The sequence below is a fragment of the Mustelus asterias genome, chromosome 1, assembly GCF_964213995.1.
Source record: "Mustelus asterias chromosome 1, sMusAst1.hap1.1, whole genome shotgun sequence".
Lineage (NCBI taxonomy): Eukaryota > Metazoa > Chordata > Chondrichthyes > Carcharhiniformes > Triakidae > Mustelus > Mustelus asterias.
The window spans coordinates 124276317-124303588 of NC_135801.1; the positions used below are offsets into that span (position 1 = coordinate 124276317).

Consider the following 27272-nt stretch of genomic DNA (forward strand, 5'->3'; position numbering starts at 1 on the left):
TGAGCTCGGCATGCACGTTGGCACCTGAGCCCACGCCTGTGTAGTAGGTCGGGAAACCGCCATACAGGACCCTGAGGCAGTTGGGGTAGGGGAGGGGAGGGAATCGCTCGTGGGTTCTGGGGAACCAATGGTTTCCTTTTCTCAGTGACACAGCATTGAGGGGCCTCCCTGATGCACTACTCAAACACGAGGCCTGAAGCTCAGTAAATGAAAGGCTTTTATTTACTGTAATGAAGCAGCCAGAACTTATATACACTATCCCAGACTGAAGGGGTCCCGGCCAGAGCAGGGACTCTTATACCTCTCCCAGGAGGCGGAGCCCGACTGGGATGTGCCACAACACTACAGTACGAAGGTGTAACACCCCCACCCTAACCCCAACAGTAACAATAGCACAACCCAACAGTAACATATGTACATCCTTGTAGTACTGGCCAGCCCCTGGCTCAGTACTATCCAGTGGGAACCAACGATGGTTCACCACACTCCCCAACTGACATCAACATGAAGCATCCCTCCGACGATTCCTGCTCGAGATAAATCTGAGACAAATTAGTCACAGGCGGGTGGTGAAAAAACATTTAACGATTACAACAAAGGTGTTTAAATAATAAGTTCTAACATAAAAATGTGTGAATGGAAAATGTTAAGGTGCTTAAATATCTATTTAACTAGTGTAGCCCTTCACCCGTACCATCTTAGTGCAACTACAACTTCCTAACTTTACATGGTTTACCAGTTCGTCTCAGTGTCTCCCAAGAAGGTACATCGGAGGTGGAGGGGGCCAACTGCTTATCTCTTCCCGTGACATGTGATGCACGTGGCGGGCGTCCTCTGGAGGCTCTGAACCTTGAGAGCCCTGGCCAGCTTCCAGGTGTCTGGGATGTTTCCATAACACCTTCTTCATCCTGCTGCCCCTGAGATGTCCCAGTGTCAGGAAGGGGGGAGTCAGAAGGCGTAACACAGCCACAGTCTCCTAGCTGGTCAAGCCCTTCCTTTTCCCTTGGGGTTCCTGTGGGCCCCTGGGTCACTCCATAGGACAGTGGAACTTCTGCCATGAGCTCCAGAGGCTCCAGTGTCACCTGGCCCTGCCAGTCCTGGAGGACCACCTGCGTCCTACCCATGGTGGTCGAGCCCCCTGTGATGGCCCTCTGAGTTGGAGGCCACCTATCAATGGCCACAGCAAGTGCCCTCTGAGACTGGGCCATGTTCTCAAGGGTTGCTGCCGTAGCCCACTGTGTCTCAGTGCTGAGCTGCTGGGTCTCCTGCAAGCTCTCAAGCCTCTCAGCCATAGGCCACGGAACCTTGAGAATCCTGTTCAGTCCCTCAGCTGTGGCCCCCAGCCATCGCTTGGAGCTGCCACTCATGGTGAGGATCCCCTTCCCCAGGCTTTCCACCACGGAAGCCACCTTTGCAGTGTTTGCCTGGGAGCCATGCAAGACAGGCAATAGCTGGTCCATCTGAAAGCTTTGGGACTCCTCCCAGCAGCCACGCAGTTGGTCCAGTGTGGCCGTCAGCCCCTCCTGCATTCCCTGGTTCTGTTGCTGCATCTCCAGCAGCTGAGGGAGAAGTGATCTCAGAGGCCCAGCATGTAACCTGGGGCCAGCTGGGTCCTCGCCTCCGGCAGACCCGTGCATGCCAGAGGCCTCAGACTTCCTTCCCCAGCCGATGTACATCAACAGATGCGTTGTGCTCATCAGAGAGTGACCCAGAAGCCTCACCACTAACTGGACCCACCGACGTGCCAGTATTTGGGATGGTGATCTGCAAGGTGGGAGCTGATGCCAAAACGGTGCCATCCTCGGAGGTCACTTCACCCATATCCTCTGAGGACGTCCGAGCTGTCTGGAGCAGGATGGTTGGAAGCCCATGATGCCAGAAGGTCCTGGGGCATCTGGATCTGTTGCTGCAACACAGGACACAAGGTTAAGTGCAAGGGTGGGAGAGGAATCCAGGATGCAAAAAACTTGATTCACATTTCTCCATTGACCATAGAACAAAGCACAAAGAAGATTACATCACAGGAACAGGCCCTTCGGCCCTCCAAGCCAGCAGCGGCCAGGCTGCCCATCTGAATTGTAACCTTTTGCCCTTCCAAGGACTATATGCCTCTATTCCCATCCCATTCACGTAGCTGTAAAGATGCCCCTTAAATGTCACTCTTGTATCGGCCTCTACGACCTCCGTAAGAAGTCTCACAAAACCAGGTTAAAGTCGAACAGGTTTATTTGGTAGCACAAACTTTCGGAGTGTTGTTCCTTCTTCAGGTGAGTGAGGAGCTGTGTTCACAAACAGGGCATATATAGACACACACTCAATTTACAAGATAATGGTTGGAATGCGAGTCTTTGCAGGTAATCAAGTCTTAAAGGTACAGACAATGTGAGTGGAGAGAGCGTGAAGCACAGTTTAAAAAGGTGTGTATTATCTCCAGCCAGGACAGTTAGTGAGATTTTGCAAGCCCAGGCAAGTCGTATGGGTTACAGATAGTGTGACATGACCCCAAGATCCCGGTTGAGGCCGTCCTTATGTGAACTTGGCTATCAGTTTCTGCTCAGCGATTCTGCGTGGTCATGTGTCATGAAGGCCGCCTTGGAGAACGCTTATCCGAAGATCAGAGGCCGAATGCCCGTGACTGCTGAAGTGCTCCCCAACAGGAAGAGAACACTCCTGCCTGGTGATTGTCGAGTGGTGTTCATTTATCTGTTGTCGTAGCGTCTGCATGGTCTCCCCAATGTACCATGCCTCGGGACATCCTTTCCTGCAGCGTATCAGGTAAACAACGTTGGCAGAGTCGCAAGAGTATGTACCGTGTACCTGGTGGATGGTGTTCTCACAGGAGATGATAGCATCCGTGTCAATGATCCAGCACATCTTGTCGAGGTTGCTGTGGCAGGGTTGTGTGGTGTCGTGGTCACTGTTCTCCTGAAGGCTGGGTTGTTGCTGCGGACAATGGTCTGTTTGAGGTTGTGCGGTTGTTTGAAGGCAAGAAGTGGGGGTGTGGGGATGGTCTTGGTGAAATGTTCATCTTCATCGATGACATGTTGAAGGCTCCGGAGAAGATGTCATAGCTTCTCTGCTCCGGGGAAGTACTGGATGATGAAGGGTACTCTGTCCGCCGTGTCCCGTGTTTGTCTTCTGAGGAGGTCGGTGAGGTTTTTCGCTGTGGCACGTCGGAACTGTCAATTGATGAGTTGAGCGCCATGTCCTGTTCTTATGAGGGCATCTTTCATCGTCTGTAGGTGTTTGTTGCGATCCTCCTCATCTGAGCAGATCCTGTGTATACGGAGGGCTTGTCCGTAGGGGATGGCTTCTTTAAGGTGTTTAGGGTGGAAGCTGGAGAAGTGGAGCATCGTGAGGCTATCCGTGGGCTTGCGGTACAGTGAAGTGCTGAGGTGACCGTCCTTGATGGAGATGCGTGTGTCCAAGAATGCAACCGATTCCAGAGAGTAGTCCATGGTGAGTCTGATGGTGGGATGGAACTTGTTGATGTCATCATATAGTTGTTTCAGTGATTGTTCACCATGAGTCCAAAGGAAGAAAATGTCATCGATATACCTAGTATATAGCATTGGTTGAAGGTCCTGTGCAGTGAAGAGGTCTTGTTTGAACCTGTGCATGAAGATGTTGGCATACTGAGGTGCGAATTTGGTCCCCATGGCTGTTCCGTGTGTCTGGATGAAGAACTGGTTGTTGAAGGTGAAGATATTGTGGTCCAGGATGAAGCGGATGAGTTGTAGAATTGCATCTGGAGATTGGCAGTTGTCGGCATTGCAGCAGCAACGACCTCCCCCAGCAGCAAGTTCCAGGCACACACCACCCTCTCTGTGCAAATAAACATGCCTCGTACACCTCCTTTAAACCTTGTCCCTCACACCCAAAACCCATGCCCTCTAGAAGTTGCCTCAAATTGAGTGGAGGAATGACAGGAGCTCACTTCTTGACTCCAGCCCGACCATGGTGTCACTGACAGCCCGCATCTCCCCTTCCCTGGACAGCTCCAGCACCCACTCTTCAAAGGGAGTGAGGATCCGGAGGTCTAGCTCGCCACCCCCTGTCTTCACCCTCTCTTGGGTGTTATGGTCGGTCTTTTCCTGTGGGGACAGAAGGAAAGAAATGATGGCAGAGTATCAGGTGATGGCCCTTAAGGGCAAGCGCAGTGTTACTCTTCTGGTGGGGCGGGGGGGGGGGGGGGGGGATAGGGAGGAGGTGCTTGTGGGTCAGGAGCTGGAAACATGCAGGGTGCTATGGATGGGAGGATCTGGGGGCGATTTGGGGGAAGATGTTAGATGGGGTTAAGCACTCACCCTTGCTGCCCAGATGAGCTCATTAGCCTTCTTGCGGCATTGCTTCCCTGTTTTGCGGGCCAGTGCCATGACACTGACCGAGGAGGCAACTTCCACCCAGGCCGCATTGCCGTTAGCTCCCCTGAGTCTGCATCCTCCTGGGGGGGAAGAGGGTGTCCCACCTCACCTCTGCTGTATCCAGTAGCCCCCCGGGGTCGCCCTCACTAAATCTGGTGGCTGGTCGTGTGAACATCTTTTCGTGCACTGCCTGCCTGCCTGTCCATTCTTGGGGTTTTTATGGTTGAAAGAGGAAATGGTGCTAAGAGGTCATTAAAGTGGAAGGTAGCTTGTGCATTGTATAAGTACAGTAAGAAGTCTCACAAAACCAGGTTAAAGTCCAATAGGTTTATTTGGTAGCACAAGCTTTCGGAGTGTTGCTCCTTCTTCAGGTGAGCGAGGAGTTGTGTTCACAAACAGGGCTTATATTGACACAAACTCAATTTACAAGATAATGGTTGAAATGCGGGCCTTCACAGGTAATCAAGTCTTAAAGGTACAGACAATGTGAGTGGAGAGAGGGTTAAACACAGGTTAAAGAGATGTGTATTGTCTCCAGCCAGGACAGTTAGTGAGATTTTGCAAGCCCAGGCAAGTTGTGGGGGTTACAGATAGTGTGACATGAACCCAAGATCCCGGTTGAGGCCATCCTCATATGTGCGGAACTTGGCTATCAGTCTCTGCTCAGCGAAGTGGGCAGTACTTCATAGAAACATAGAAACCCTGCAGTGCAGAAAGAGGCCATTCAGCCCATCAAGCTTGCACTGACAACAATCCCACCTAGGCCCTATCCCCATAACCCCACATATTTACCCTGCTAATCCCTTTAACCTATGCATCCCGGGACACTAAGGGGCAATTTAGCATGGCCAATGCACCTAACACGCGCACCTTTGGACAGTAGGAGGAAACCAGACACCCAGAGGAAACCGACATAGACACAGGGAAAACATGCAAACTCCACACAGGCAGTGATCCAACCAAGAATCAAACCCAGGTCCCTGGTGCTGTGAGGCAGCAGTGCTAACCACTGTGTCAACGTGCCGCTACTTCTTCCTTCATGTCAGGAACCAGCACTCACATGATTCACATGAAAATTCAAGGGACTGGTGGCCACATGAAACACTCACAATTGTGTGGCAGGGTGGGATTTCACTGTAGAATCCCATCATCAGGTGACAGATCATCAGGTCCAGGAGGGCTATGAAAGAGCTGCCTGGACAAGCAAGGAGGCTCTGCATCAACCCTGACTTGCTTGACAATTTTGTCTGAACTCTGAGCCATTTGTTCTATGCATGCACACCTTCATCCTCCCCAGGCCCCTCAAACCCCTCCCCTCTGCCCCACTATCACATCCAAGTAACTTCCATGATACTTTAGAGGTGTCAGAGCAAAGATATAGAAGGTTCAGCGATACCTCCCTGAATATTCTTCCCCTGGCCATCAGGAACAGCAGACGGAGCTCCTGCCAAGCAATGGCAATAGATCTAAAGTTCATTTGTTAGTGTCACAAGTAGGCTTACATTAACATTGCAATAAAGTTACTGTGAAAATCCCCTAGTCACCACACTCCAGCGCCTGTTCGGGTCAATGCACCTAACCAGCACATCTTTTAGAGTGTGGGAGGATACCAGAGCACCCGGAAGAAACCCACGCAGACACGGGGAGAACGTGCAGACTCTGCATAGACAGTGACCCAGGAATCTAACCCGGGTCCCTGGTGCCATGAGGCAGTAGTGCTAACCACTGGTGTCACCATGTTGCCCTAGCAGATCCTCCTGCCTCACCAAGGCAGCCTGGATGGAGATTCCAGAGGACGTTCACAACTATGGTGTCCACCATTCAGGAATAGGGTCAATTACTTATTTCAATCCACCCCGGTAAGAGTTATGGTGGCATGGGACTGTTTTGGGGAGCAGACTATGTATCTGTGTGAGTGTGCAGTTAGGGTGAATAAGCAATGCGCCTCAAGACCACATGCTATTAGAGGCCAAAGGGTGTGAGGACTTGACTTGAGTGAAAAACTGGATGCGATTTAACACATCGACATCAACAGACTAATATGTGTGATAGAGTGTGTGCAGGCAAGGTGATGGAGGGGTGGGGGGTGTCCATTGGCATTTGCCAAATCACTGAATCACCACTTTCTCCTACAGGGCAGCAGACACTTAAGAAATAAATAAATGGTGAAGATGGGTGGAGGGTTCCCGATCTCAAGGTCCTCACCCCTGCTGAGGAAGAAGGCATCCAGATTGCCTCCAGTTTCATCATCAGCTACAGCTCAGCCACTGGACAGGAGAACAAGGTGGCCAAGCTGTAGCTGATGGTGAAATAGGAGTGACAAGACAGCAGCATGAGAATACACGGCACGGTGATGACAAATGAGAGTACACGGTACGGTGCTGACAAATATGTGCCCAGGACTATGTGAGGAATTGTACTGATCTCGTAGACTCTGTGGAACCTTCATGTGTGTTTTTTTTGTTGTCCTATACAGATGTCTGCAATCCAGATCCCAAGCCTCATCCAATAGAGACCAAAGACTCCACCTCTGGGCACTAATGAGGCAGAGGATGCACCATCACTTACTTCTCCCGCACCCTTCACCAGCTCAGATACATCCATCTGGGTTGCAGAGGGGTTGAATTTAGAATCAGGGCCACATTCTGGTGAGCACATCCCAGCGGCTGAGGGAGACTTTGACGACTCAGGTTCCAGAAACTGGCTGCTGATACGAAAGGGAATCCAAAGGTGTTCCATCCACATATGAATAGTAAAAAGGTGATAGGAAGAAGAGTGAGGCCTGTTGGGCACCAGAAAGGAAATTTCAACTGAGAGGTGTAGAGAAATGCTGAGGTCCTACATGAATACTTTGCCAAGGAAGAAGATGCCATCCAGGTTATGGTGAAGGAGGAGATAGTTGAGCCAGCTGATGGATTTAAAATTGATTATGCACCAGCACTGGATGAGATGCATCGAGCAAACTGAAGGAAATGAAAATGGAAATTATGGATGCACTGGCCATAATTTTCTAACAACACCAGGTTAAAGTCCAACAGGTTTATTTGGTAGCACAAGCCACTAGCTTTCGGAGCGCTGCTCCTTCATCAGGTAAGTAGGATTACCTGATGAAGGAGGAGCGCTCCGAAAGCTAGTGGCTTGTGCTGCCAAATAAACCTGTTGGACTTTAACCTTGTGTTGTGAGACTTCTTACTGTGTTTACCCCAGTCCAACGCCAGCTTCTCCACATCATAATTTTCTAATCATCCTTACACTCATTGGTGGTACCAGAAGACTGGGGAATTGCAAATGTCACACCCTTGTTCAAAAAAGATTCAAAGATAATCCTAGCAACTACAAGCCTATCAGTTTAACCTTGGTGTTGGGAACGCTTTTAGAAAATGACAATCCGGAATAAAATTAATCAACAATACAGATTAATTAAGGATATCATGAATTTATTTAAAAAAATATACCTACCAAAAATCATATCAAACAAGTTGTCAGAAGTATGGGGCAGCAAGGTGGCGCAGTGGTTAGTGCTGTTGCCTCACAGCGCCAGGGACCTGGGTTCAAGTCAGGCCTTGGGTCACTGTCTGTGTGGAGTTTGCATGTTGTCCGTGTGGGTTTCCTCCGGGTGCTCTGGTTTCCTCCTACTGTCCAAAGATGTGCGGGTTAGGTTGATTGGCCATGCTAAATTACCCCTTAGTGTCAGGGGGATTAGCAGGGTAAATACGGGGATAGGGCCTGGGTGGGATTGTTGTCAGTGCAGGCCGAATGTTGCTCGATGGGCTGAATGGCTCCTTCTGCACTGTAGGGATTCTATAGGGAGGTTTTATGAATTTTAGTGCATTCCTGCTGCATAATATTAAGGTCACCTTATTTACATGGATTGAGACTGGCATATAGTCTGTGTACAGATCTCTGAACCCGGCTGCTGGTATAAGCAAACACCTTGAGTGAATTCTTTGTCTCGAATATCTGTAGCTATAAAGATGGTCTAAGAACACATTAGGAAATTGTCATTAACTAATTATAATATTGTCTACATTACAAATGCTAAAGAATTATTAAAAAGGTTATATGTTAATTCTGTACACAAATAAATTCCCAAATTCAGTAAGCATTGAAGGATCTCTTCTGAATTCATTTGAAAAGAATAGAAACTTTCATTAGCAATTTTTAATTTTATATTGTGAACGCAGCAATGTTCAGCAGTTAACTAAAATGAGCTTTCAATGTTGCACCCAGGGAGCATTTTAAGACCCTCACTATGCATGTTTTTGGCAGGGGAGACATGTAAAATATAATGGGTGCCCACCCTCAACCCGTTCCCATAATATGGTGAGTGGGTAAGGTGCCCGCTAGCTTGCCTGCTCTTAAGCAAATTGAGGACCTTAACTGCCCAAGTAAGAAGCAATTAAAGGACTAATTCTGGTGAAAAGGCTGGAAGGAAGGGAGGGGTACCACCTTCAGTGGGTGGGGGAGCGACCCTGTGTGCAGCAGGGGGAAAAAAACCCAGCCTCCAAAACCCAACCCTCACCTCTCCCTCGGCTGCCCAATCACTGCCCACCCAAAAGTCCCAGACTTTCTTGAGTCTGGAATCATTGCTGTCATCTTCATGGGACTGCATGCAGTCGCAACAGCACCCACTACTGCTCTGTTGCTGCAAGGGCTGCAAGACCTGTCGGCCATTCAGGCTGGCTAGCAGCTCTCAGGGGCAGGGCTTCTTTCACTGAAGCAGCAACTCCGGTGCAAAGCTTGTTAAGGCCATCCGCATCATCTTATCACCGGTGGGGCAGGGGCAGTCTTTTTCAAAGTTCACAATTTTACTCTCTCTTCCAGCGTTGACACTCTGACTGTCCTGTTCAAGTCTTCAATGCACCACAGGCAGAATACTTTGCAACTTACTCCATTCCAATGAGGAGTTTTGATGCTTTTGGTTATTCACAGCATAAAACATCAAACCCACAGTAATTTACAGAGATCTACACTTAAGTTGTACTTATCTCATCAAAACATTCAGTTCCTGTGTGACATAAGCTGATGTCCTTACTCATTTTCTTCATTTTATTATACATTGCAATTACTGTGTCATACTAGATTTCAATCATCATATTCCAGGGTCGTTTCTTTGCACATTTCTTAGAATAATTACATGCCAGGTTTCAGAATGTTTATTCTTCCATTAACCTGTCATTAATTTGCCTCGATGATCACATTCAGAACAAAGAACAATACAGCACAGGAACAGACCCCTCTGCCCACCATGCCTACGCTGATTCCTAATCCTTATTTAGACCCACTACCTATTGGCCATATGCGGTTTCTATCCCTCTGTTTGCCCCCTGGTCATGTGTCGATCAAGATATGCCTTGAACGTTGCTAACATGCCTGCTTCCACCACCTCCACCAGCAGTGTGTTCCAGGCACCACCCCCCTCTGCGTGAAAACCTTTCCCTGCAAATCTCCCCTAAACTTATCCCCTTTTACCTTGAACCTGTGCCCTCTTGCAATTGACCTTTTCACCCTGGGAAAAAGCCTCTGACTATCTATCCTATCTATGCCTCTCATAATTTTGTAGACAAAGAAGGTGAAGATAAATTTCTCCTAATTCCATGTTAAAAGGAACTTGATCACATGTTAGTTATTTCTACTTTACTCTGAAAACGTATTTTGCAATGTTATATGTTTTGTATTGTTATTCATTTTAATCATTGTGTAAAAATTTTTGTGTAAGAATTTTTTTGAGGAATTAGGCATTGTAAGGGTTAAACAACCCTTAAACATTTTGCTGTGTTATGATCCTCAGGGAGACCAATAACTTTTTAAAAGATATGAGTTTCCTGTGACTGACTCAAAGGATCACATAAAATTTCACATTGTAAGATTTTTGCTGCAACAAGCACACTAAAATCAAATAGACTAATCATTACTCAATAGGCAACTAATACAGTAAACTGTAGATAAAAATATTCCCAAGCAACTTCTTAACAGAATTGAAAACCCGACACCTCATTTTTTATTTGATTTGATTTATTATCAAAGCAAAAAAAATGTGATGTGGGTTTTCAATTCTGTTCAGAAGTTGCTTGGGAATATTTTTATTTTTACGTTACACCGCACTCTCAGTCGACCTGTAGCCTTGAGTTTAAAGACCAAAGTTCCTCTCAGTTCTAACAGGATCTCTTCTCCCTGCTTCACGAGGGTAAAACTTCCAGTGTCCTTTTAAACAAAGTCACCTCCACTCAACCCTTTCAGCATAATTGAAAGGACTTCCCATTACAATGTACTCTCCGGTCATTGCGTAGTCTTTAACTCCTCACAATCCTTGTTTCCTCGAACAGGGGTTCTGACATCACCATCCCTTCACTTGGTGATTAATCCCGAAATAGTCCTTTCTTCTGTCTGGCATAGCGGCACCTGTAATGTGTCCTAGTTCCGCAGGTCACTCAATCTCAGTGTTTATGAGTCTGCAAGAGGCAAGAACAGTTGCCTTCTTCTTTGTGTTCAGGCGTTAAAACTTACACATAATTACTTTCAATAATTTTTGACCTGTGCCCCTATCTCCATGGATACCAAGTCACGTGGGCTTGTGTCCTCACAGGCTTCATATGAGGTCCATCTTCACTATCCGTTGTTCCTTGCTGAGGCATGCCTACAATGCAACACACCATGCCAGAACACAGGGCCCCAATCAAAGTAGGGGGGCGGGGGGAGGGGGGACTGTGGGGGAGTCTGTGGCACCAATCAGAGCCTAATAACTCCAAATTTGATGATAGGCTTATCTGAATTTGTTGAGCCTACCAGCAGGCAATGCAGAGCGACATTAGACTCTGATTGGTCAAGTCCCCCTAGAGCGAGAAAATACTAATGAACATTGAGGTGTCTAGGAGGGAGGGAGGCAGCAGTCACGGTAATGATCCCCTGTCTTTACTTCACTCACCTTTTTGCAAATTGGCATAAAAAGCCACAGAGGAGGGAGGTGGTGAGCCAGCCAGTTGGGACTCAGAAACAAGTCATCGTCAAAGGGAGCAGGGGTGACTCAATCCCTGGATCAGGGCTGAGGAGGGCTAGCCAGGCAATCAGTAAAGAGGTGAGGTCATTGGATGAGGTGCAAGGTGCCGCCGGAGCCTGGTGAATTGGCAAAAAAGCCACAAGGGAGGGAGGTGGTGAGCCAGACGGCTGGTCAGAAGTCGGATGATTTTGTGTAGAAAAAGTGTAGAAGAAAAAAACTATCTAAATTGCCATGCCAACAAGGGACAAGCAAGAAAATCTTAAACATCTGTCCGTCTTTCATATTCTCTGGTTTAAATTCTGTTTTTCAAAATGGACTATTGCTGCTCTGATATAATTACTGCAGCTGGGAACATGCTGATGGTCCGAACCACCACCACCCTCAAGAAAGTCTTGGCAGGACAAAGAACAGAATCCTGCAGATACAGCCACTGATATTGGACTTGGACTCATTGGATTCTCCACTCAGGTGAATTTACAGCAATAACTTCTTTGATTTTGTGAGTGGCAGTAAGGAAGCTAACTTTTGGAACTGAATGAGACTCTGAAATATACTGAATGAAAGCCTGTGCATCTTGGTGATTGGAGTATTTGCTCCTGCACTGGACTGGCTCATTCTGTCCTGCACTGGCCTTTGCTGCAGTGATGTCATCAGTGTGTCTCAAGATACACACATCACAATATTGATCATCTTTACCGTCATTCTGACAAGAGATAAGCTTGGATTTCAATTCAGCAATTATTCACACAGGTGTGCTTTTACAAGTTAAAAAGCACTAAATCAGTTAAGGAGTGATCAACTTATGTACTTTTGTGGCTTGCACCTTTGCATCTGTGGGGCGAGTGTGGGTAGGGTTGGGGGCCGTGACATCATGGGTGGGGGCACGCAGAAATGAAGATGAGCGCAGGGGCCCCACAAAGTGTAAGCCCAGCAATGTTATCTTGAGATAAATGAGACAGCTGAAAACATAACCAGCTTATTATATCCAGAGGTCATAATAGCTGGAATGCCCTTGTTACTGCTAAAACTAATTGTTATTGTTAGAAAGCAGAGAAAAGAATAGAGTGAGACATAATACTGTCCACAGTGCTTATCTTTTTTCTTTCTTCATGTCTATGGGAATATGGTGAATTTTGCAGTTTGTTAAAGTATAATCTTCTTTTACCATGATTCAGCATTAAGCTTTGTTAGGTTACAGGATAATTTTACAGCTGCTAAACTAATTTTATTACTTTAGTCTTATTTCACACCAGTTATAGTCAGGGAAAATTAGACTTCTAGACTTAGATTTTACTTACAGTTAGAACTTATGTTGGCTTCAAGGTCCCTGGACGTGTCGTCGCTATGGAAATGGAAAGCAAGAATAGAAAAAGCTTGTGCGATAACTAAAAAGAAACAGGGGCCCACAGTTTGTGCCTGGACACAGAATGCGCTTGATCCATGATTAGTAATAATGGGAGAAATGCAGGATACATGCTTGGATGGGTTTTTCCATAGTTCATGTTTTTGGGTTTATTCTAGTGATTTTGCGTCATTCTCAGTTTGGAAAACACAAGGTCCACAGAGAGATGGAAAAGCAGATGTGAGTAGGAGGTATGGAGGAAGGGCCATGCCTCCCAACCAAATCTCAATAGAATTATGTAATTCTCAACTGCTCCTTGTAAACTACTGCTCAAACATCGCACGTACTAACACAAATAAAAAATTATACCTGTTATCCATATGGATTCAAACTTGAACAATTGGAAAGACTGTCCAAAGGGGCATCAAATTGGTTGCAGCTGTCTATGAAGGCAGTTTGCCCCCTGTTCTACGTGTGGGGTTTAATTCTGCTCGGGCAACAAACAATCAAACAATGATCAGGCTGTCTTTATTGTGGAAACTTCACAGCCACTGAGATTTTGTGGGAGGGTTAGAACAGATGACTGAAAACCTGGAGGCTAATGTTAACCTATCCTACTTGGAAGAGATCAGATTGGTCATTCATTTTGCACCTCATTGTTTTTTATTAAGAAAGTAACATGGAGCAGAGTATAAAAACTCCGGGCAGATTTCTGCTAGATCAATGAGATGGCAATGATGGGTGGAAAGGACTTACAACAAGACAAGGTTTCAGTGGTACTGATCGACAGTTATGACTGATCAAAGTCAGAAGTCTAGCAAGGAGAGTGGTTAGTAAGGCTTGAATAAGAGTATCGATGATAATGAAGGTAAGACACTGATAATAGCAAGTGGGTTTGGGAGAGGATTTGACATGGAATTTTGAAACATTGCACTGGGACCAACAAAACACAGAATTTGTATTTACTTTGGATCAACCTCAGTGAGCAGTGTTAAGACACACTGATGCTAGAGGCGAGGGTTTCCTAAAACCCAGAGGGATAACTTGGAACACCGGTTCTTAAGTGTGTATTTTGTGATTTGGTATAATGTGAGGAAAGATATGCAATCCACTGAGGAAAGGTTAGGTCTTGCTGTTAGCATTCAAAATAAAGATTTTTTATTAACTTAAAAGAAACACACACCAAGAAAAACCACAATACAAAATAAAGGCATACTTATCTAAAGTAATGGCTATACACACACACACTGTATCTTATGGAATTAACTCCATTCCTAACCCTCTACCCTCCTGCTCTCTGAAAAAGGTCTTGTGTCCCAAATCAACATCCCACACAGTATAACTCAATGAGCTGAATCCAGCAAATAGTTACCACCCATGAGTTATCTTCAAGTTTAGTAAGCATTTCTTCAGTTCAGCGTAGTGTTTCTATGAGGTTTACAAACAGCCGCTTGGAGCCTCGAATTCTGAGTGCTGAGAGAGTTTTGCTTTTCAGCTGGGTGTGCCTATGGTCATGGCTGTTGTTGTCTTCTCCTTCTCCTTCAGCACAGGGCTAACCCTGCTATTGATATACTGTTTTTCTCTTTTGATGTTATTCTATCTAAACAGCACCTTAGAAAACCATATTTTTAGCACACAAGTGTGACATGCATTCTTATGTCTCCACTTTGAACCCACCTCCTCTATATTTTTAACATTTATAATTCTATACCCTGTTCCTCACATCGCATAAGTGAACACTTGTTTCCCTGCTGCTAAGCTAATTCACATATCAAAAACTCTCCAGAAAGCTGCACTCTTGTCAGTTCCCCTTTTATCCGATCTTTTGCTTTATTTTACCCAAAACTTCTTTAATCTTTGCTCTGACAAATGGTCATTGAGACTCGAATCACTGACTCTATTCTCTTCCCACAGATGCTGTCAGAACTGCTGAGATTTTCCAACATTTTCTGTTTTTGTTTCAGATTCCAGCAACCACAGTATTTTGCTTTTTTCTTTAATCTTTATTTTATTCAATTCTTAAATCTTCATTTTTTTCAAAGATCTTGACGGAGAGAGGTTGGAATCAAAGATTGAGGGTATTGTACCCTCAGGGAGATACTACGAGGCCAATAATGCGGAGGTCATGGGTTCGAATGGCCCAGCTGGCAGGCGTATTCGCAGGCATCATTAACCTCTCTTTACACCAATCTGAGGTCCCTATCTCCTTCAGGAAGATGACCATCATCCTGGTACCAAAGAAAAGTCAGGCAGCGTGCCTTAATGACTATCATCCAGTGGCTCTGACATCCATTATTATGAAGTGCTTTGAAAGGTTAGCCATGGCACAAATCAATTCCGGCCTCCCGGACTGCCTCGATCCACTACAGTTTGCCTTCTGCCGCAACAGGTCCACAGCAGACACCATCTCCCTGACCCTACACTCAACCCTGGAACACCTGGATAACAAAGACACCTATGTCAAATTCCTATTTATTGATGACAGCTCAGCCTTCAACACTATTATTCCCATGAAACTCATCTCCAAACTCCATGGCAAGGGCCTCGGCTCCTCTCTCTATGACTGGATCCTAGACTTCCTAACCACAGATCGTAATAATTAAGGATAGACTACAACACCTCCTCCACAATCATCCTCAACACCAATGCCCCACAAGGCTGTGTCCTCAGCCCCTTACTATACTCCTTATACTCCTATGTCTGTGTGGCTAAATTCCCCTCCAACTTGATTTTTAAGTGTGCTGATGACACCACCATAGTGGGTCAGGTCTCAAACAGTGATGAGACGGAGCATAGGAAAAAGATAGAAAATCTAGTGAACTGGTGTGACGACAGTAATCTCTCCCTCAATGTCAGCAAAATGAAGGAGATAGTCATCGACTTTAGGAAGCATAGTGGAGGACATGTCCCTGTCTACATCAATGGGGATGAAGTGGAAATGGTCGAGAGCTTCAAGTTTCTAGATCACCAACAACCTGGTGATTTGATGATGTGTAATGAGGCAGACTTGATTAGGGAACTTAAGGTGAAGGAACCCTTAGGGAGCAGTGACCACAATATGATCGAATTTACCCTGCAGTTTGAGAGAGAGAAGCTGGAGTCAGATGTAACAGGATTACAATTAAATAAAGGTAACTACAAATACATGAGGGAGGAGCTGGCCAGAGTTGATTGGAAAGGGAGCCTAGCACGGAAGACAATAGAACAGCAATGGCAAGAGTTTTTGAGAGTTATTCGGGAGGCACAACAGAAATGCATCCCAAGGAGGAGGAAACATGCTAAGGGGAGAACAAGGCAAGTCAAGGACAGCATAAAAGCAAAAGAAAAAGCATACAAAGTGGCAAGGATTAATAGGAAGCCAGAGGATTGGGAAGCCTTTAAAAGTGAGCAGAGAACAACTGAAAAAGCAATAAGGGAGGAGAAGATGAAATATGAGTGTTATCCAGCCAGTAATATAAAAGAAGATAGGAAGAGTTTTTTTCAATATATGAAAGGTAAGAGAGAGGTAAAAATAGCCATTGGACCACTGGAAAATGAGGCTGGAGAAGTAATAATAGGAAACAAAGCAGTGGCAGCGGAACTGAATAGCTACTTTGCATCAGTCTTCAAGGTGGAAGACACCAGTGGATGACAGAGCTCCAGGAGAGTCAGGGGGTAAAGGTGAGTGTAGTGGCCATCACTAAGGAGAAGGTTCTGGGGAAACTGAAAGGTCTGAAGGTGGATAAATCACATGGACCGGATGGACTACACCCCAGGGTTCTAAAAGAGATAGCTGAGGAAACTGTGGAGGCATTGGTGGTGATCTTTCAGCAATCACTGGAGGCAGAGGACTGGAAAGTAGCGAATGTAACACCGCTGTTTAAGAAGGGAGGGAGGCAGCAGACAGGAAATTATAGGCTGGTTCGTCTGACTTCCATCATTGGCAAGATTTTAGAGTCCATTATTAAAGAAGAGATCGCAGAGTACTTGGAAGTGCTTGACAAAGTAGGACTGAGTCAGCACGGCTTTGTCAAGGAAGGTCATGTCTGACAAATCTGTTAGAGCTCTTTGAGGAGGTAACAAGATAAAGGAGAACCAGTGGACGTGATTTATTTAGATTTCCAGAAGGCCTTTGACAAGGTGCCACATAGGAGACTGTTAAGGGTAAGATCCTGGCATGGATAGAGGATTGGCTGACTGGCAGAAGGCAGAGAGTGGGGATAAAGGGGTCTTTCTCAGGATGGCAGCTGGTGACTAGTAGTGTGCCTCAGGGGTCAGTGCTGGGACCACAACTTTTCCCAATATACATTAACGATTTGGAGGAAGGAGCTGAAGGCGTTGTTCTAAGTTTGCAGATGATACAAAGATATGTAGAGGGACATGTAATATCGAGGAAGCAGGGGGGCTGCAGAAGGACTTGGACAGGTTAGGAGAGTGGGCGAAGAAATGGCAGATGGAATACAATGTGAAAAAATGTGAGGTTATGCACTTTGGAAGGAGGAATGGAGGCATAGACTATTTTCTAAATGGGGAAATGCTTAGGAAATCAGAAACACAAAGGGAGTTGGCAGTCATTGTTCAAGATTCTCTTAAGGTTAACGTGCAGGTTCAGTCGGCAGTTAGGAAGGCAAATGCAATGTTAGCATTCATGTCGAGAGGGCTAGAATACAAGAGCAGGGATGTACTTCTGAGACTGTATAAGGCTCTGGTCAGACCCCATTTGGAGTATTGTGAGCAGTTTTGGGCCCCATATCTAAGGAAGGATGTGCTGGCCTTGGAAAGGGTCCAGAGGAGGTTCACAAGAATGATGCCTGGAACGAAGAGCTTGTCTTATGAGGAACAGTTGAGGACTCTGGGTCCGTACTTGTTGGAGTTTAGAAGGATGAGAGGGGATCTTACTGAAACTTACAGGATACTGTGAGGCCTGGATAGAGTGGACATGGAGAGGGTGTTTCCACTAGTAGGAAAAACTAGAACCAGAGGGCACAACCTCAGGCTAAAGGGACGATCCTTTAGAATAGAGTTGAGGAATTTCTTCAGCCAGAGAGTGGTGAATCTGTGGAACTCTTTGCCGCAGAAGGCTATGGAGGCCAGGTCAGTAAGTGTCTTTAAGACAGAGATAGATAGGTTCTTGATTAATAAGGCGATCAGGGGTTATGGGGAAAAAGTAGGAGAATGGGGATGAGAAAAAAAATCTGCCTTGATTGAATGGTGGAGCAGATTCAATGGGCCAAGTGGCCTAATTCTGCTCCTATGTCTTATGGTCTTATGGTCCTGGTCCTTCCACGCTGACGCTATTGTTAAGAAAGCCCACCAACACCTCTCCAGTCACCAGCATTTACAGATGCACCAAAGAAGGCATTCTTTCTGGTTGTGTCACAGCTTGGTATGGTTCCTGCTCTGTCCAAGACCACAAAGAACTACATAGGATTGTGATCGAAGCCCAGTCAATCATTCAAACCAGCCTCCCATCCAATGACACTGTCTACACTTCCCTCTGCCTCAGAAAAGCAGCCAACATAATCAAGGATCCCACTCACCCAGACATTCTCTCTTCCACCTTCTTCTGTTAGGAAAAAGATACAAATATCTGAGGACACGTACCAATCGACTCAAGAACAGTTTCTTCCCTGCTGCCATCAGACTTTTAAATGGACTTACCTTGCATTAAGTTGATCTTTCTCTACACCCTGGCTATGACTGTAACACTACATTCTGCACTCTCTCCCTTCCTTCTCTCAGTACGGTATGCTTTGTCTGTATAGCGCTCAAGAAACAATACTTTTCACTGTATATTAATACATGTGACAATGATAAATCAAATCAAATCAAATCTCACTGTGTTAATTTATAAATAAGTTTTGGGCTGGCAGCAGAAAAAAAGACCCTTCATAGAAGAAAAGTAGCCATTAAAATATAAGAACTTTCAATAACGTGAAAAATTTGATCTTTCCTCTCCATCTTCCATTATTATTATCAATCCCTTCTTTCTTCGGATGTACTTTCCTCTTCAGCCCATGAAGACTTTCTGCATCTATGATTGTAGTCAGTTATTCTGCAACGCTCTGTCACCCTCTGGTGGAAATAGTCCCACCCTACATTTCTGCTGAGCTCCAATTTGCAAATTTTCACCTCAACATTGTGAAGTGGCCAACAGTATACATGCTTACTTACCTTTAGTTTTTCATGATGTGGTTTCAGGGCAACGTTCTGCAGGAAAATCCTGCAGAGCTCTGAGTCAGTGCAGGAAACCTCAGAGGAAGCAGCGGAGAGAATCTGCACAGAAACCATGGTGCCCTTTTTATGGCACTAGCTGCTGTATTCTGCGAAGTGGAGAGTTCAACCATGCCAAATCCTCTTTGTAAGTTGCTAGAAAGAGAAGATGAAGTGGTAAGGGAATGGGGTGGCTAAGGACGTAGGGTAAGGAAGTAAGTGGGTAAGATCATAGGGTAGATCAGGGAAGTGTATAAAGGGGTAGGGCAAGTAAGGGGGTGTGGTGAGTAAGAGGGTAGGGTGGGTAACACAGCAAGTTGGATAAGGGGAGGAAACATCTTCTCCACATTCACCCTGTCAAGACCGCTCAGGGTCTTACATGTTTCAATCAAATCACCTCCTACTCTTCTAAACTGTAATGGATTCAAGGCCAAGCTGTCTAAACTCTCCTCATAAGACAACCCACCCATTCCTGGTATTAGTCTAGTAAACCTTTCCTGAACTACTTCCAGTGCATTCGCTTCTTTCCTTAAATAAGGTGACCAATACTGTACACAGTACTCCAGAAGTGGTCCCAATTAAAGCATAGCCTCCCTACTTTTATATTCAACTCCCCTTGCAATAAATGATAACATTCTATTAGCTTTCCTGCATACAAGCTTTTGCAATTCATGGACTAGGACTCCCTTTGCTTCTCAGAACTCTGCAATCTCTCACCATTTAGAGAATGTTTTGCTTTTATTCTTCCTATCAAAATGGACAATTTTCCCACATTATACTCCATTTGCCTGATTGTCCCTTAACCTCCCTTTGATTTGATTTGATTTGTTATTGTCATATGTATTAGTATACAGTGAAAAGTATTGTTTCTTGTGCACTATACAGACAAAGCATACTGTTCATAGAGAAGGAAATGAGAGAGTGCAGAATGTAGTGTTACAGTCATAGCGAGGGTGTAGAGAAAGATCAACTTAATGCAAAAGTCTGACAGCAGCAGGGAAGAAGCTGTTCTTGAGTCGGCTGGTACGTGACCTCAGACTTTTGTATCTTTTTCCCGACGGAAGAAGGTGGAAGAGAGAATGTCCGGGGTGCGTGGGGTCCTTAATTACGCTGGCTGCTTTGCCGAGGCGCAGGAAATATAGACAGAGTCAATGGATGGGAGGCTGGTTTGCATGATGGATTGGGCTGCATTCACGACCTTTTGTAGTTCCTTGTGGTCTTGGGCAGACCAGGGGCCATACCAAGTTGTGATACAACCAGAAAGAATGCTTTCTATGGTGCATCTGTAAAAGTTGGTGAGAGTCGTAGCTGACATCCTTAGTCTTCTGAGAAAGTAGAGGCGTTGGTGGGTTTTCTTAACTATAGTGTCGGCATGGGAAGACCAGGACAGGTTGTTGTTGATCTGGACACCACTTGAAGCTCTCGACCCTTTCTACTTCGTCTCCGTTGATGTAGACAGGGATATGTTCTCCTTTATGCTTCCTGAAGTCAATGACAATCTCCTTCGTTTTGTTGACATTGAGGGAGAGATTATTATTGCCGCATCAGTTCACCAGATTCTCTATCCCAACCTATCTCAACCTATCAATCTGAACCTATCTATACCTTTTTGTAGCCTCCTTATGGCCTCTTGACAATTTACTGCCTTTGTGTCATCAGCAAATTTGGCAATCATCTCATTCATTGCTTTTTCCAAGTCATTTGTTTAAATTGTTGAGGTCCCAGCACTGATCCATGTGGCACACTACTCATTACATCATGCCAACCTGAAAAGACTCATTTATACCCACTCTCTGCTTCCTGTTAGCAACAAGTTTAACAACACCAGGTTAAAGTCCAACAGGTTTATTTGGTAGCAAAAGCCACACAAGCTTTCGGAGCTCCAAGCCCCTTCTTCAGGTGAGTGGGAATTCTGTTCACAAACAGGGCATATAAAGACACAGACTCAATTTACATGAATAATGGTTGGAACGCGAATACTTACAGCTAATCAAGTCTTTAAGATACAAACAACGTGAGTGGAGAGAGCATCTATCTCCACATCCTGTTAGCAAGCCAATCATCTATCCATGTCAATATGTAACCCTCTATAAAATGAGCTTCAATTTTCCACAAACATGCAACATGGGTGGCAGTTTATCAGATGCTTTCTGGAAATCTAAGTACAGTACATCCACCAGATCCCCTCTATCCACAGCACAGGTGACTCCCTCAAAGAATTTTAATAAGTTAGTGAAACATTATTTCTGTTTCACAAAACCATGGTGAATCTGTCTGATTATCTTGAATTTATCCAAGTGCCCTGCTATAACATCGTTAATAATAGCTTTGAACATTTTCTCTGACAGATGTTAGACTAACTTGCCTGCTGTGTACTGTTTTCTGTCTGATTCATAGAAATCATAGAAACCCTACAGTACAGAAAGAGGCCATTCGGCCCATCGAGTCTGCACCGACCACAATCCCACCCAGGCCCTACCGCCATATCCCTACATATTTACCCACTAATCCCACTAATCTACACATCTCAGGACACTAAGGGCAATTTTTAGCATGGCCAATCAACCTAACCCACACATCTTTGGACTGTGGGAGGAAACCGAAGCACCCGGAGGAAACCCACGCAGACACGAGGAGAATGTGCAAACTCCACACAGACAGTGACCCAAGCCGGGAATCGAACCCAGGTCCCTGGAGCTGTGAAGCAGCAGTGCTAACCACTGTGCTACCGTGCCGCCCAAAACCTTTTTGAATAATGGAGTACAATTTGCTATCTTCCAATCTAATGGAACCTTCCCAGAATCTAGGGAGTTTTGAAAAATTAAAACTAATGCATCAATTATCTCATGGGCCACTTCTTTTAAGACCCTCGGATGAAGTCCATCAAGCCCAGAGGCCTTGTCCGCCCACAGTTCCAACAATTTGCTCAGTACGATTTCCCTGGTGACTGTAATTTTCCTGAGTTTCTCCTCCATTCAATGTCCAGATTTTAACTAATTTTGGGATGTCACTTGTATCCTCAATGGCACAGACTGATCCATCAGACAGCACAGTGACACAGTGGCTCGCACTGCTGCCTCACAGCGCCACGGATCCGGGTTCAATTCCTGGTTTGAGTCATTGTCTGTGTGGAGTTTGCACGTTCTCCCAGTGTGGGTTTCCTCCAGGTGCTCCAGTTTCCTCCCACAGACCAAAAGACGTGCTGGTTAGGTGCAATGGCCATGCTAAATTGTCCCCCAGTGTACCCGAACAGGTGCCAGAGTGTGGCGACTAAGAGATTTTCACAGTAACTTCATTGCAGTGTTAATGTAAGCCTACTTGTGACTAATAAATAAAATATTTGTTCAATTCATCTGCCATCTCTTTATTTTCTATTGTCCATTCTCCAGACTCACTTTCTATAGGATCAATGTTCACTTTGTTAACTCTCTTCTTTTTTAAATATTTATAGAAACTCTCTATTTACAGCTTCCTCTGGTAATCTAATTTTCCTCTCCTTATTAATCTTTTAGTCATCGTTGCTATTCCTTATATTCTGTTCAATCTTCTGACCTTCCACCTGTCACATCTGAGAAATAAGTCACTTTTTCTCTGCGTGCATTGTATGGCCAGCAAAAGAATTGCCCATACACACGCCACAGATGCCATTCTGGAGATGAAGTGGCAGCCATAGCACCAAGAATGGGATTGTGCACCTGAATATTGTAGTCAATGATTATCACAGGAAATTTAAGATCAATACTTTTCCAACTTGTGTGATTGGTATTAGGGTCAGTGATCCACCATTGCAAGATTTTGCTCTTATTTTTCTTATACCCTTTGGAGAAAATCATCAGGAGATGATGCATGTGACACAAATGTCTGTCTCCTTTGAGCTATACTAGTAGTTAAATGTTTCACCCTTCTGCACATCCAGCAGATGAATAGACATCATGGAATTTCAGCCCTCTGCTGAAATATAAGGGAAACGTTGGTTCCAATTTTTACTCTTCCTCCAAATCTTGACAGGTAGGAGATGGTCAAGAGGGGAATAGGAGTGCTTGTGACTGCAATATTATAATCAGGCAAGGCCACTCCAAACCCTATCATTTTAAAGCGTAGAAATCACACCAGTGATAAGGTTCCTGCAAAAGATAGACAGCGATCTAACCTCAATACTAACCTCAGTGAGGTAAGTGTAAGTAGACACCATGATCATAATGAATAGCAAGGCAAGCTCAATGGGCCACGTGGTCTATTGCTGCTCTCATCTCTTATTTTCTTGCATTGTTTTGCATATCTTGTGGGTGAGGAGTAACAAGAGTGCTCCCCAGACCCCTCAAGGAAATTTTCAGCCTCCACTAACTCTAATTTTAGTTTAGATTATTTATTAGTGTCACAGGTAGGCTTACATTAACACTGCAATGAAAGTACTATGAAAATCCCCTAGTTGCCACACTCCGGCGCCTGTTCAGCTGCACTAAGGGAGAATTTAGCACGGCCAATGCACCTAACCAGCACGTCTTTCGGACTGTAGGAAAAAACCTGCGCACCCAGAGGAAACCGACGCAGAGACACAGGGAGAACGTGCAGGCTCCACACCGACGGTGACCCAAGCCAGAAATCGAACCGGGGTCCCTGGCACTGTGAGGCATCAGTGCTGACCACTGTGCCACCATGCTGCAAATCGCCTCAAAACAAACCTCCCCACTCTTCCTCCTATGCCCAGCGCTCCTGATTGCTGTCCAGGGTGGGTGCCCCCATCCCAGTGCCAAGGACCGTACTCAAGGATCACTGATCATGGGCTCCTGCTGCTGGATTTTCCTTCCACCAATCAGGTACACAGTGCACTACGAGTGGCTATCAGGCAGGAGATGGCCGTGCAACATGTTAATGAGATTTTCCCCTTAGGGTAACATGGCCTCCACAAAATGGACTTGATTATTTCAGCATTTGTAGCACCCTTCCCACCTCCATATTCATAGTGGGGCCATTTAGTCCATGAAGACAATACATCGAAGATCCATTCGGCTGATTCCTATCACTGAAGGATGATTTCAATAGAAGATTGAAGAAATTAGGAAAACATTAGCCTTAAAAAGACTGGAATTTATAGAAATATACAAGCTATTTAGGACAATGTTTCAAGGTAAAACAAAGTGTCAGAAGAAAGGACCATAGTTATACTGGTGAAAGGACCATTCTTGTTGGAGGACATGAGGAAGTTGAGACAATGAACAACACTTGGATGGCCATCCATGTAAGGTAGTAGAAGAGAAACACTCAGGTATACCGAAGGTACAGGTAGATAAGATGAAAAGCTAACAATAACTGTGTTGGGCGGCACAGAGGCACAGTGGTTAGCACTGCTGCCTCACAGCGCCAGTGACCCGGGTTCAATTCTGGTTTTGGGTCACTATCTGTATGGAGTCTGCACATTCTCCCCATGTCTGCGTGGGCTTCCTCCGGATGCTCTGGTTTCCTCCCACATTCCAGAAGACATGCAGGTTAGGTTGATTGGCCATGCTGAATTGCCCCTTCGTGTCAGAGAGATTAGCAGGGTAAATACATGGGGTTACGGGGATAGCGCCTGGGTGGGATTGTGGTCGGCGCAGGCTCAATGGGCCGAATGGCCTTTCTCTGCACTGTCAGGATTCTATGATTCTATGTTTTTCCTAGGCTGATGAGTTAAGATGGGACAAATTACCATCCTCATCAATGTTCAGCCTTTGATCATTTGATTTTTTTAGAAATGATGCTTCAGTTGCAGCATGTGTCAGGAAGTGTAAAGTGTTCAGCACGAAGAGTGAATTTTAGCTCTACTTTGTCCCACAGCAGCTATGGAGTATATTTAATCAAATGCATCATTTCAGACATCTAGTATAAAGACATAACATACACAAATTAGCAATCACTTTAATTTATCCTTAATTCCATCACTGTTACAGGATATTAAGAAAAAATAATTATTTGTTTTCTAAAGCGATCAGAAGCGTCAAGAATGGTAATCCAGACCGTTGTTGTCATTGAGATTTTCATCTCCCAAACACCAAATCAGGAATAAAACCAGAAAATACTGGAAATATTCAACAGGTCAGGTGGCATCTGTGGAGAGAGAAACAAAGTGTTTCAAGTTGATGACCTTCCATCAGACTATCTGAATCACAAAGCAGTTTTCTGCCTTGAGCCATTCCTCGCAGGACTTGGTTATCGATTGTAATTCCAGTTAGTTTCCTACTTGGATTCCGAGCAAAATGTTTAATCTCAACACACATATTTCAATCTTTTAGATTGCTTCCCAAAAAAGTGGAAAATAAAAGCACAAAAATAATAACCAAAAGATGAAAGCATGCAGATTGTAAAAAGTGACTCTTACCATTTGAAATTGTTTTGTGTACCCAATTTCGAAATTTTGATACACGAGTATAAATTCCAGGTTTTCCTTTCAAAGCACAGCCTTTTCCCCAACTGGTAATTCCAATCAAATACCAGTTACCATTATATTCACAAGCTAAAGGACCTCCTGAATCTCCCTGCGTAAAATATATATTAGCAATGATTATTCATTTTTCTCAGTTTATTATTGATCAATGTTATCCTACATGTCTTGTAGACTGTCGAAAATGTAAAGTGAACTTTTCCTTAGTCTTGCGTTACTACTGATCAGAGTTCCTGATTTAGTGCTCTCAGTGAAGAGTGGAGTTCAAAGTGAGGGCAATTTAGAAAAACCATTTGCCAAATGGATGGAAAGCAGTCACTGCTCCTCACTTGAAGTCTGATCAAGGAATCAATCTTGTTATCAATAGTGGGGCAGAGTTTCATCTTTAAGGTGCGATTTCCAGGCTCCACAAATCACCCCAGAAAAAAGCAAGGATACCTTTATCAAAACATGGTTATTTGCACGATTGTTGAATTAATTTTGGTTGCTTACATTTCACCTTGTTCATGTGCGTTATTCTCCACCCATACGAACTTCAACAGAACCAAAAGTTTTGATTAGATCAGCAAATAGGAGAAGAATAGAGCTGGGCTGGCTAGACTGGAACAAAAGATTGATGGGAAAAACTGTAGCTGAACAATAGGCTACCATCAAAGAAAAAATGGCCTAGGCCCAATCAAGATGTATTCCCTTAAAAGGGGAAGATAGGGCAAATAAATCCAGGGCTCCCTGGGTGAAAAAGCAGTTAGAAATGAAGAAAGGAAGAAAAAAATGTGCTTATGGCAGGTGTCAGGTAGAAAACACAGTTGAGAACCGAGAGGAATACAGAAGGTTCAGAGGAGAGGTGAAAAAACACATTAGAGAAGTGAAGCGGGATTATGAGAAAAGACTGGTGACCAACATAAAAGTCTTCTTTGGGCATATAAAAAGTAAAAGGGTGGTAACAGGAGGAGTGGGGCTGATTAGAGATCAAAAAGGGATTTTACACATGGCGGCATGGCTGAGGTATTAAATGAATACTTTTGTATCCATCTCTACTAAGGAGGTTGATACTACCCAGGGCATGGAGACAGAAGAGGAAACTCTGATCCAAGAAGGGTTCAAAATTGATAAGAAGTAAGCATTGAATATACTGTCTGACTTTAAGTTGACAAGGCACCGGGACCTGATGAAATGTATCCGAGCAAGAAGGAAGTAAGATGTAAATGGCAAAGGCACTGGCCATAATCTTCCAGTCTTCTCTAGACTCAGGGGAGGTGCCAGAGGACTGGAGAATTGCAAATGTTACGCCCTTGTTCAAAAAAGGTTGTAAACTGCAGACCAGTCAGTTTAAAATTAGAGGTGTATAAGCTTCTAGAAACAATTATTCGGGACAGAATTAGTAGTCACATGGAAAAATGTAGGTTGATTAGGAAGAAACAGCATTGATTTCTAAAGGGGAAATCTGACAATTACATCCAGGATCAGAAAACAGCAGTAAGTATAACGTGAAATGTAAAATGTGATTTAAAATTAAGAATATTTCACTCATTGGGTATTGGATTTTCTTTGTTATTCCCTATGAGCAATAAGGTTCTTTGTGTCAATCTTTGCACATTATTCCTTCTTTTTGGAGTTCCAGAGTACAATCTCAGCTTGGACTCACCATATGGTGCATATTTTCACTATTTGGTGGATGGGTGGGTAGGTGGATCTGGTTTCAGCAGATCCTACACTGTGTCCAGTGAAATTTTTAGGTGCAGGAGTCCAGTGCCTCAATTGGCCCAAGGCACCTCCCCATTTACACCAATAGTTTTGCAGAGGACTAGCAGAGGCTCCACTCCCACACAGTATCAGAAAACTGTAGCACCAGACCAGGACGTAACATATCTACGTCCTGGTCGAATATTTGAGGGAGGCGGTGGCCTAGTGGTATTATCGCTGGACTATTAATCCAGACACTCAGCTAATATTCTGGGG

The 27272-nt window shown here is 44.8% G+C and overlaps 1 protein-coding gene across 3 annotated transcripts in view; it reads right to left on the reverse strand.

The window, feature by feature from the left end:
* Positions 1 to 24781: 24781 nt before the first annotated feature.
* The window catches only part of LOC144497169 (uncharacterized), a 90957-nt gene continuing 88466 nt past the window's right edge, over positions 24782 to 27272 (reverse strand). For all 3 annotated transcript variants that reach the window (XM_078218000.1, XM_078217980.1, XM_078217990.1), the window contains 2 exons: positions 25251 to 25407; positions 24782 to 24979 (listed from right to left, as the gene is read on the reverse strand). In XM_078218000.1, the coding sequence (XP_078074126.1) occupies positions 24969 to 24979; positions 25251 to 25407 (168 nt within the window). In that variant the 3' untranslated portion in view covers positions 24782 to 24968. The remainder of the gene's footprint in view (positions 24980 to 25250; positions 25408 to 27272) is intronic.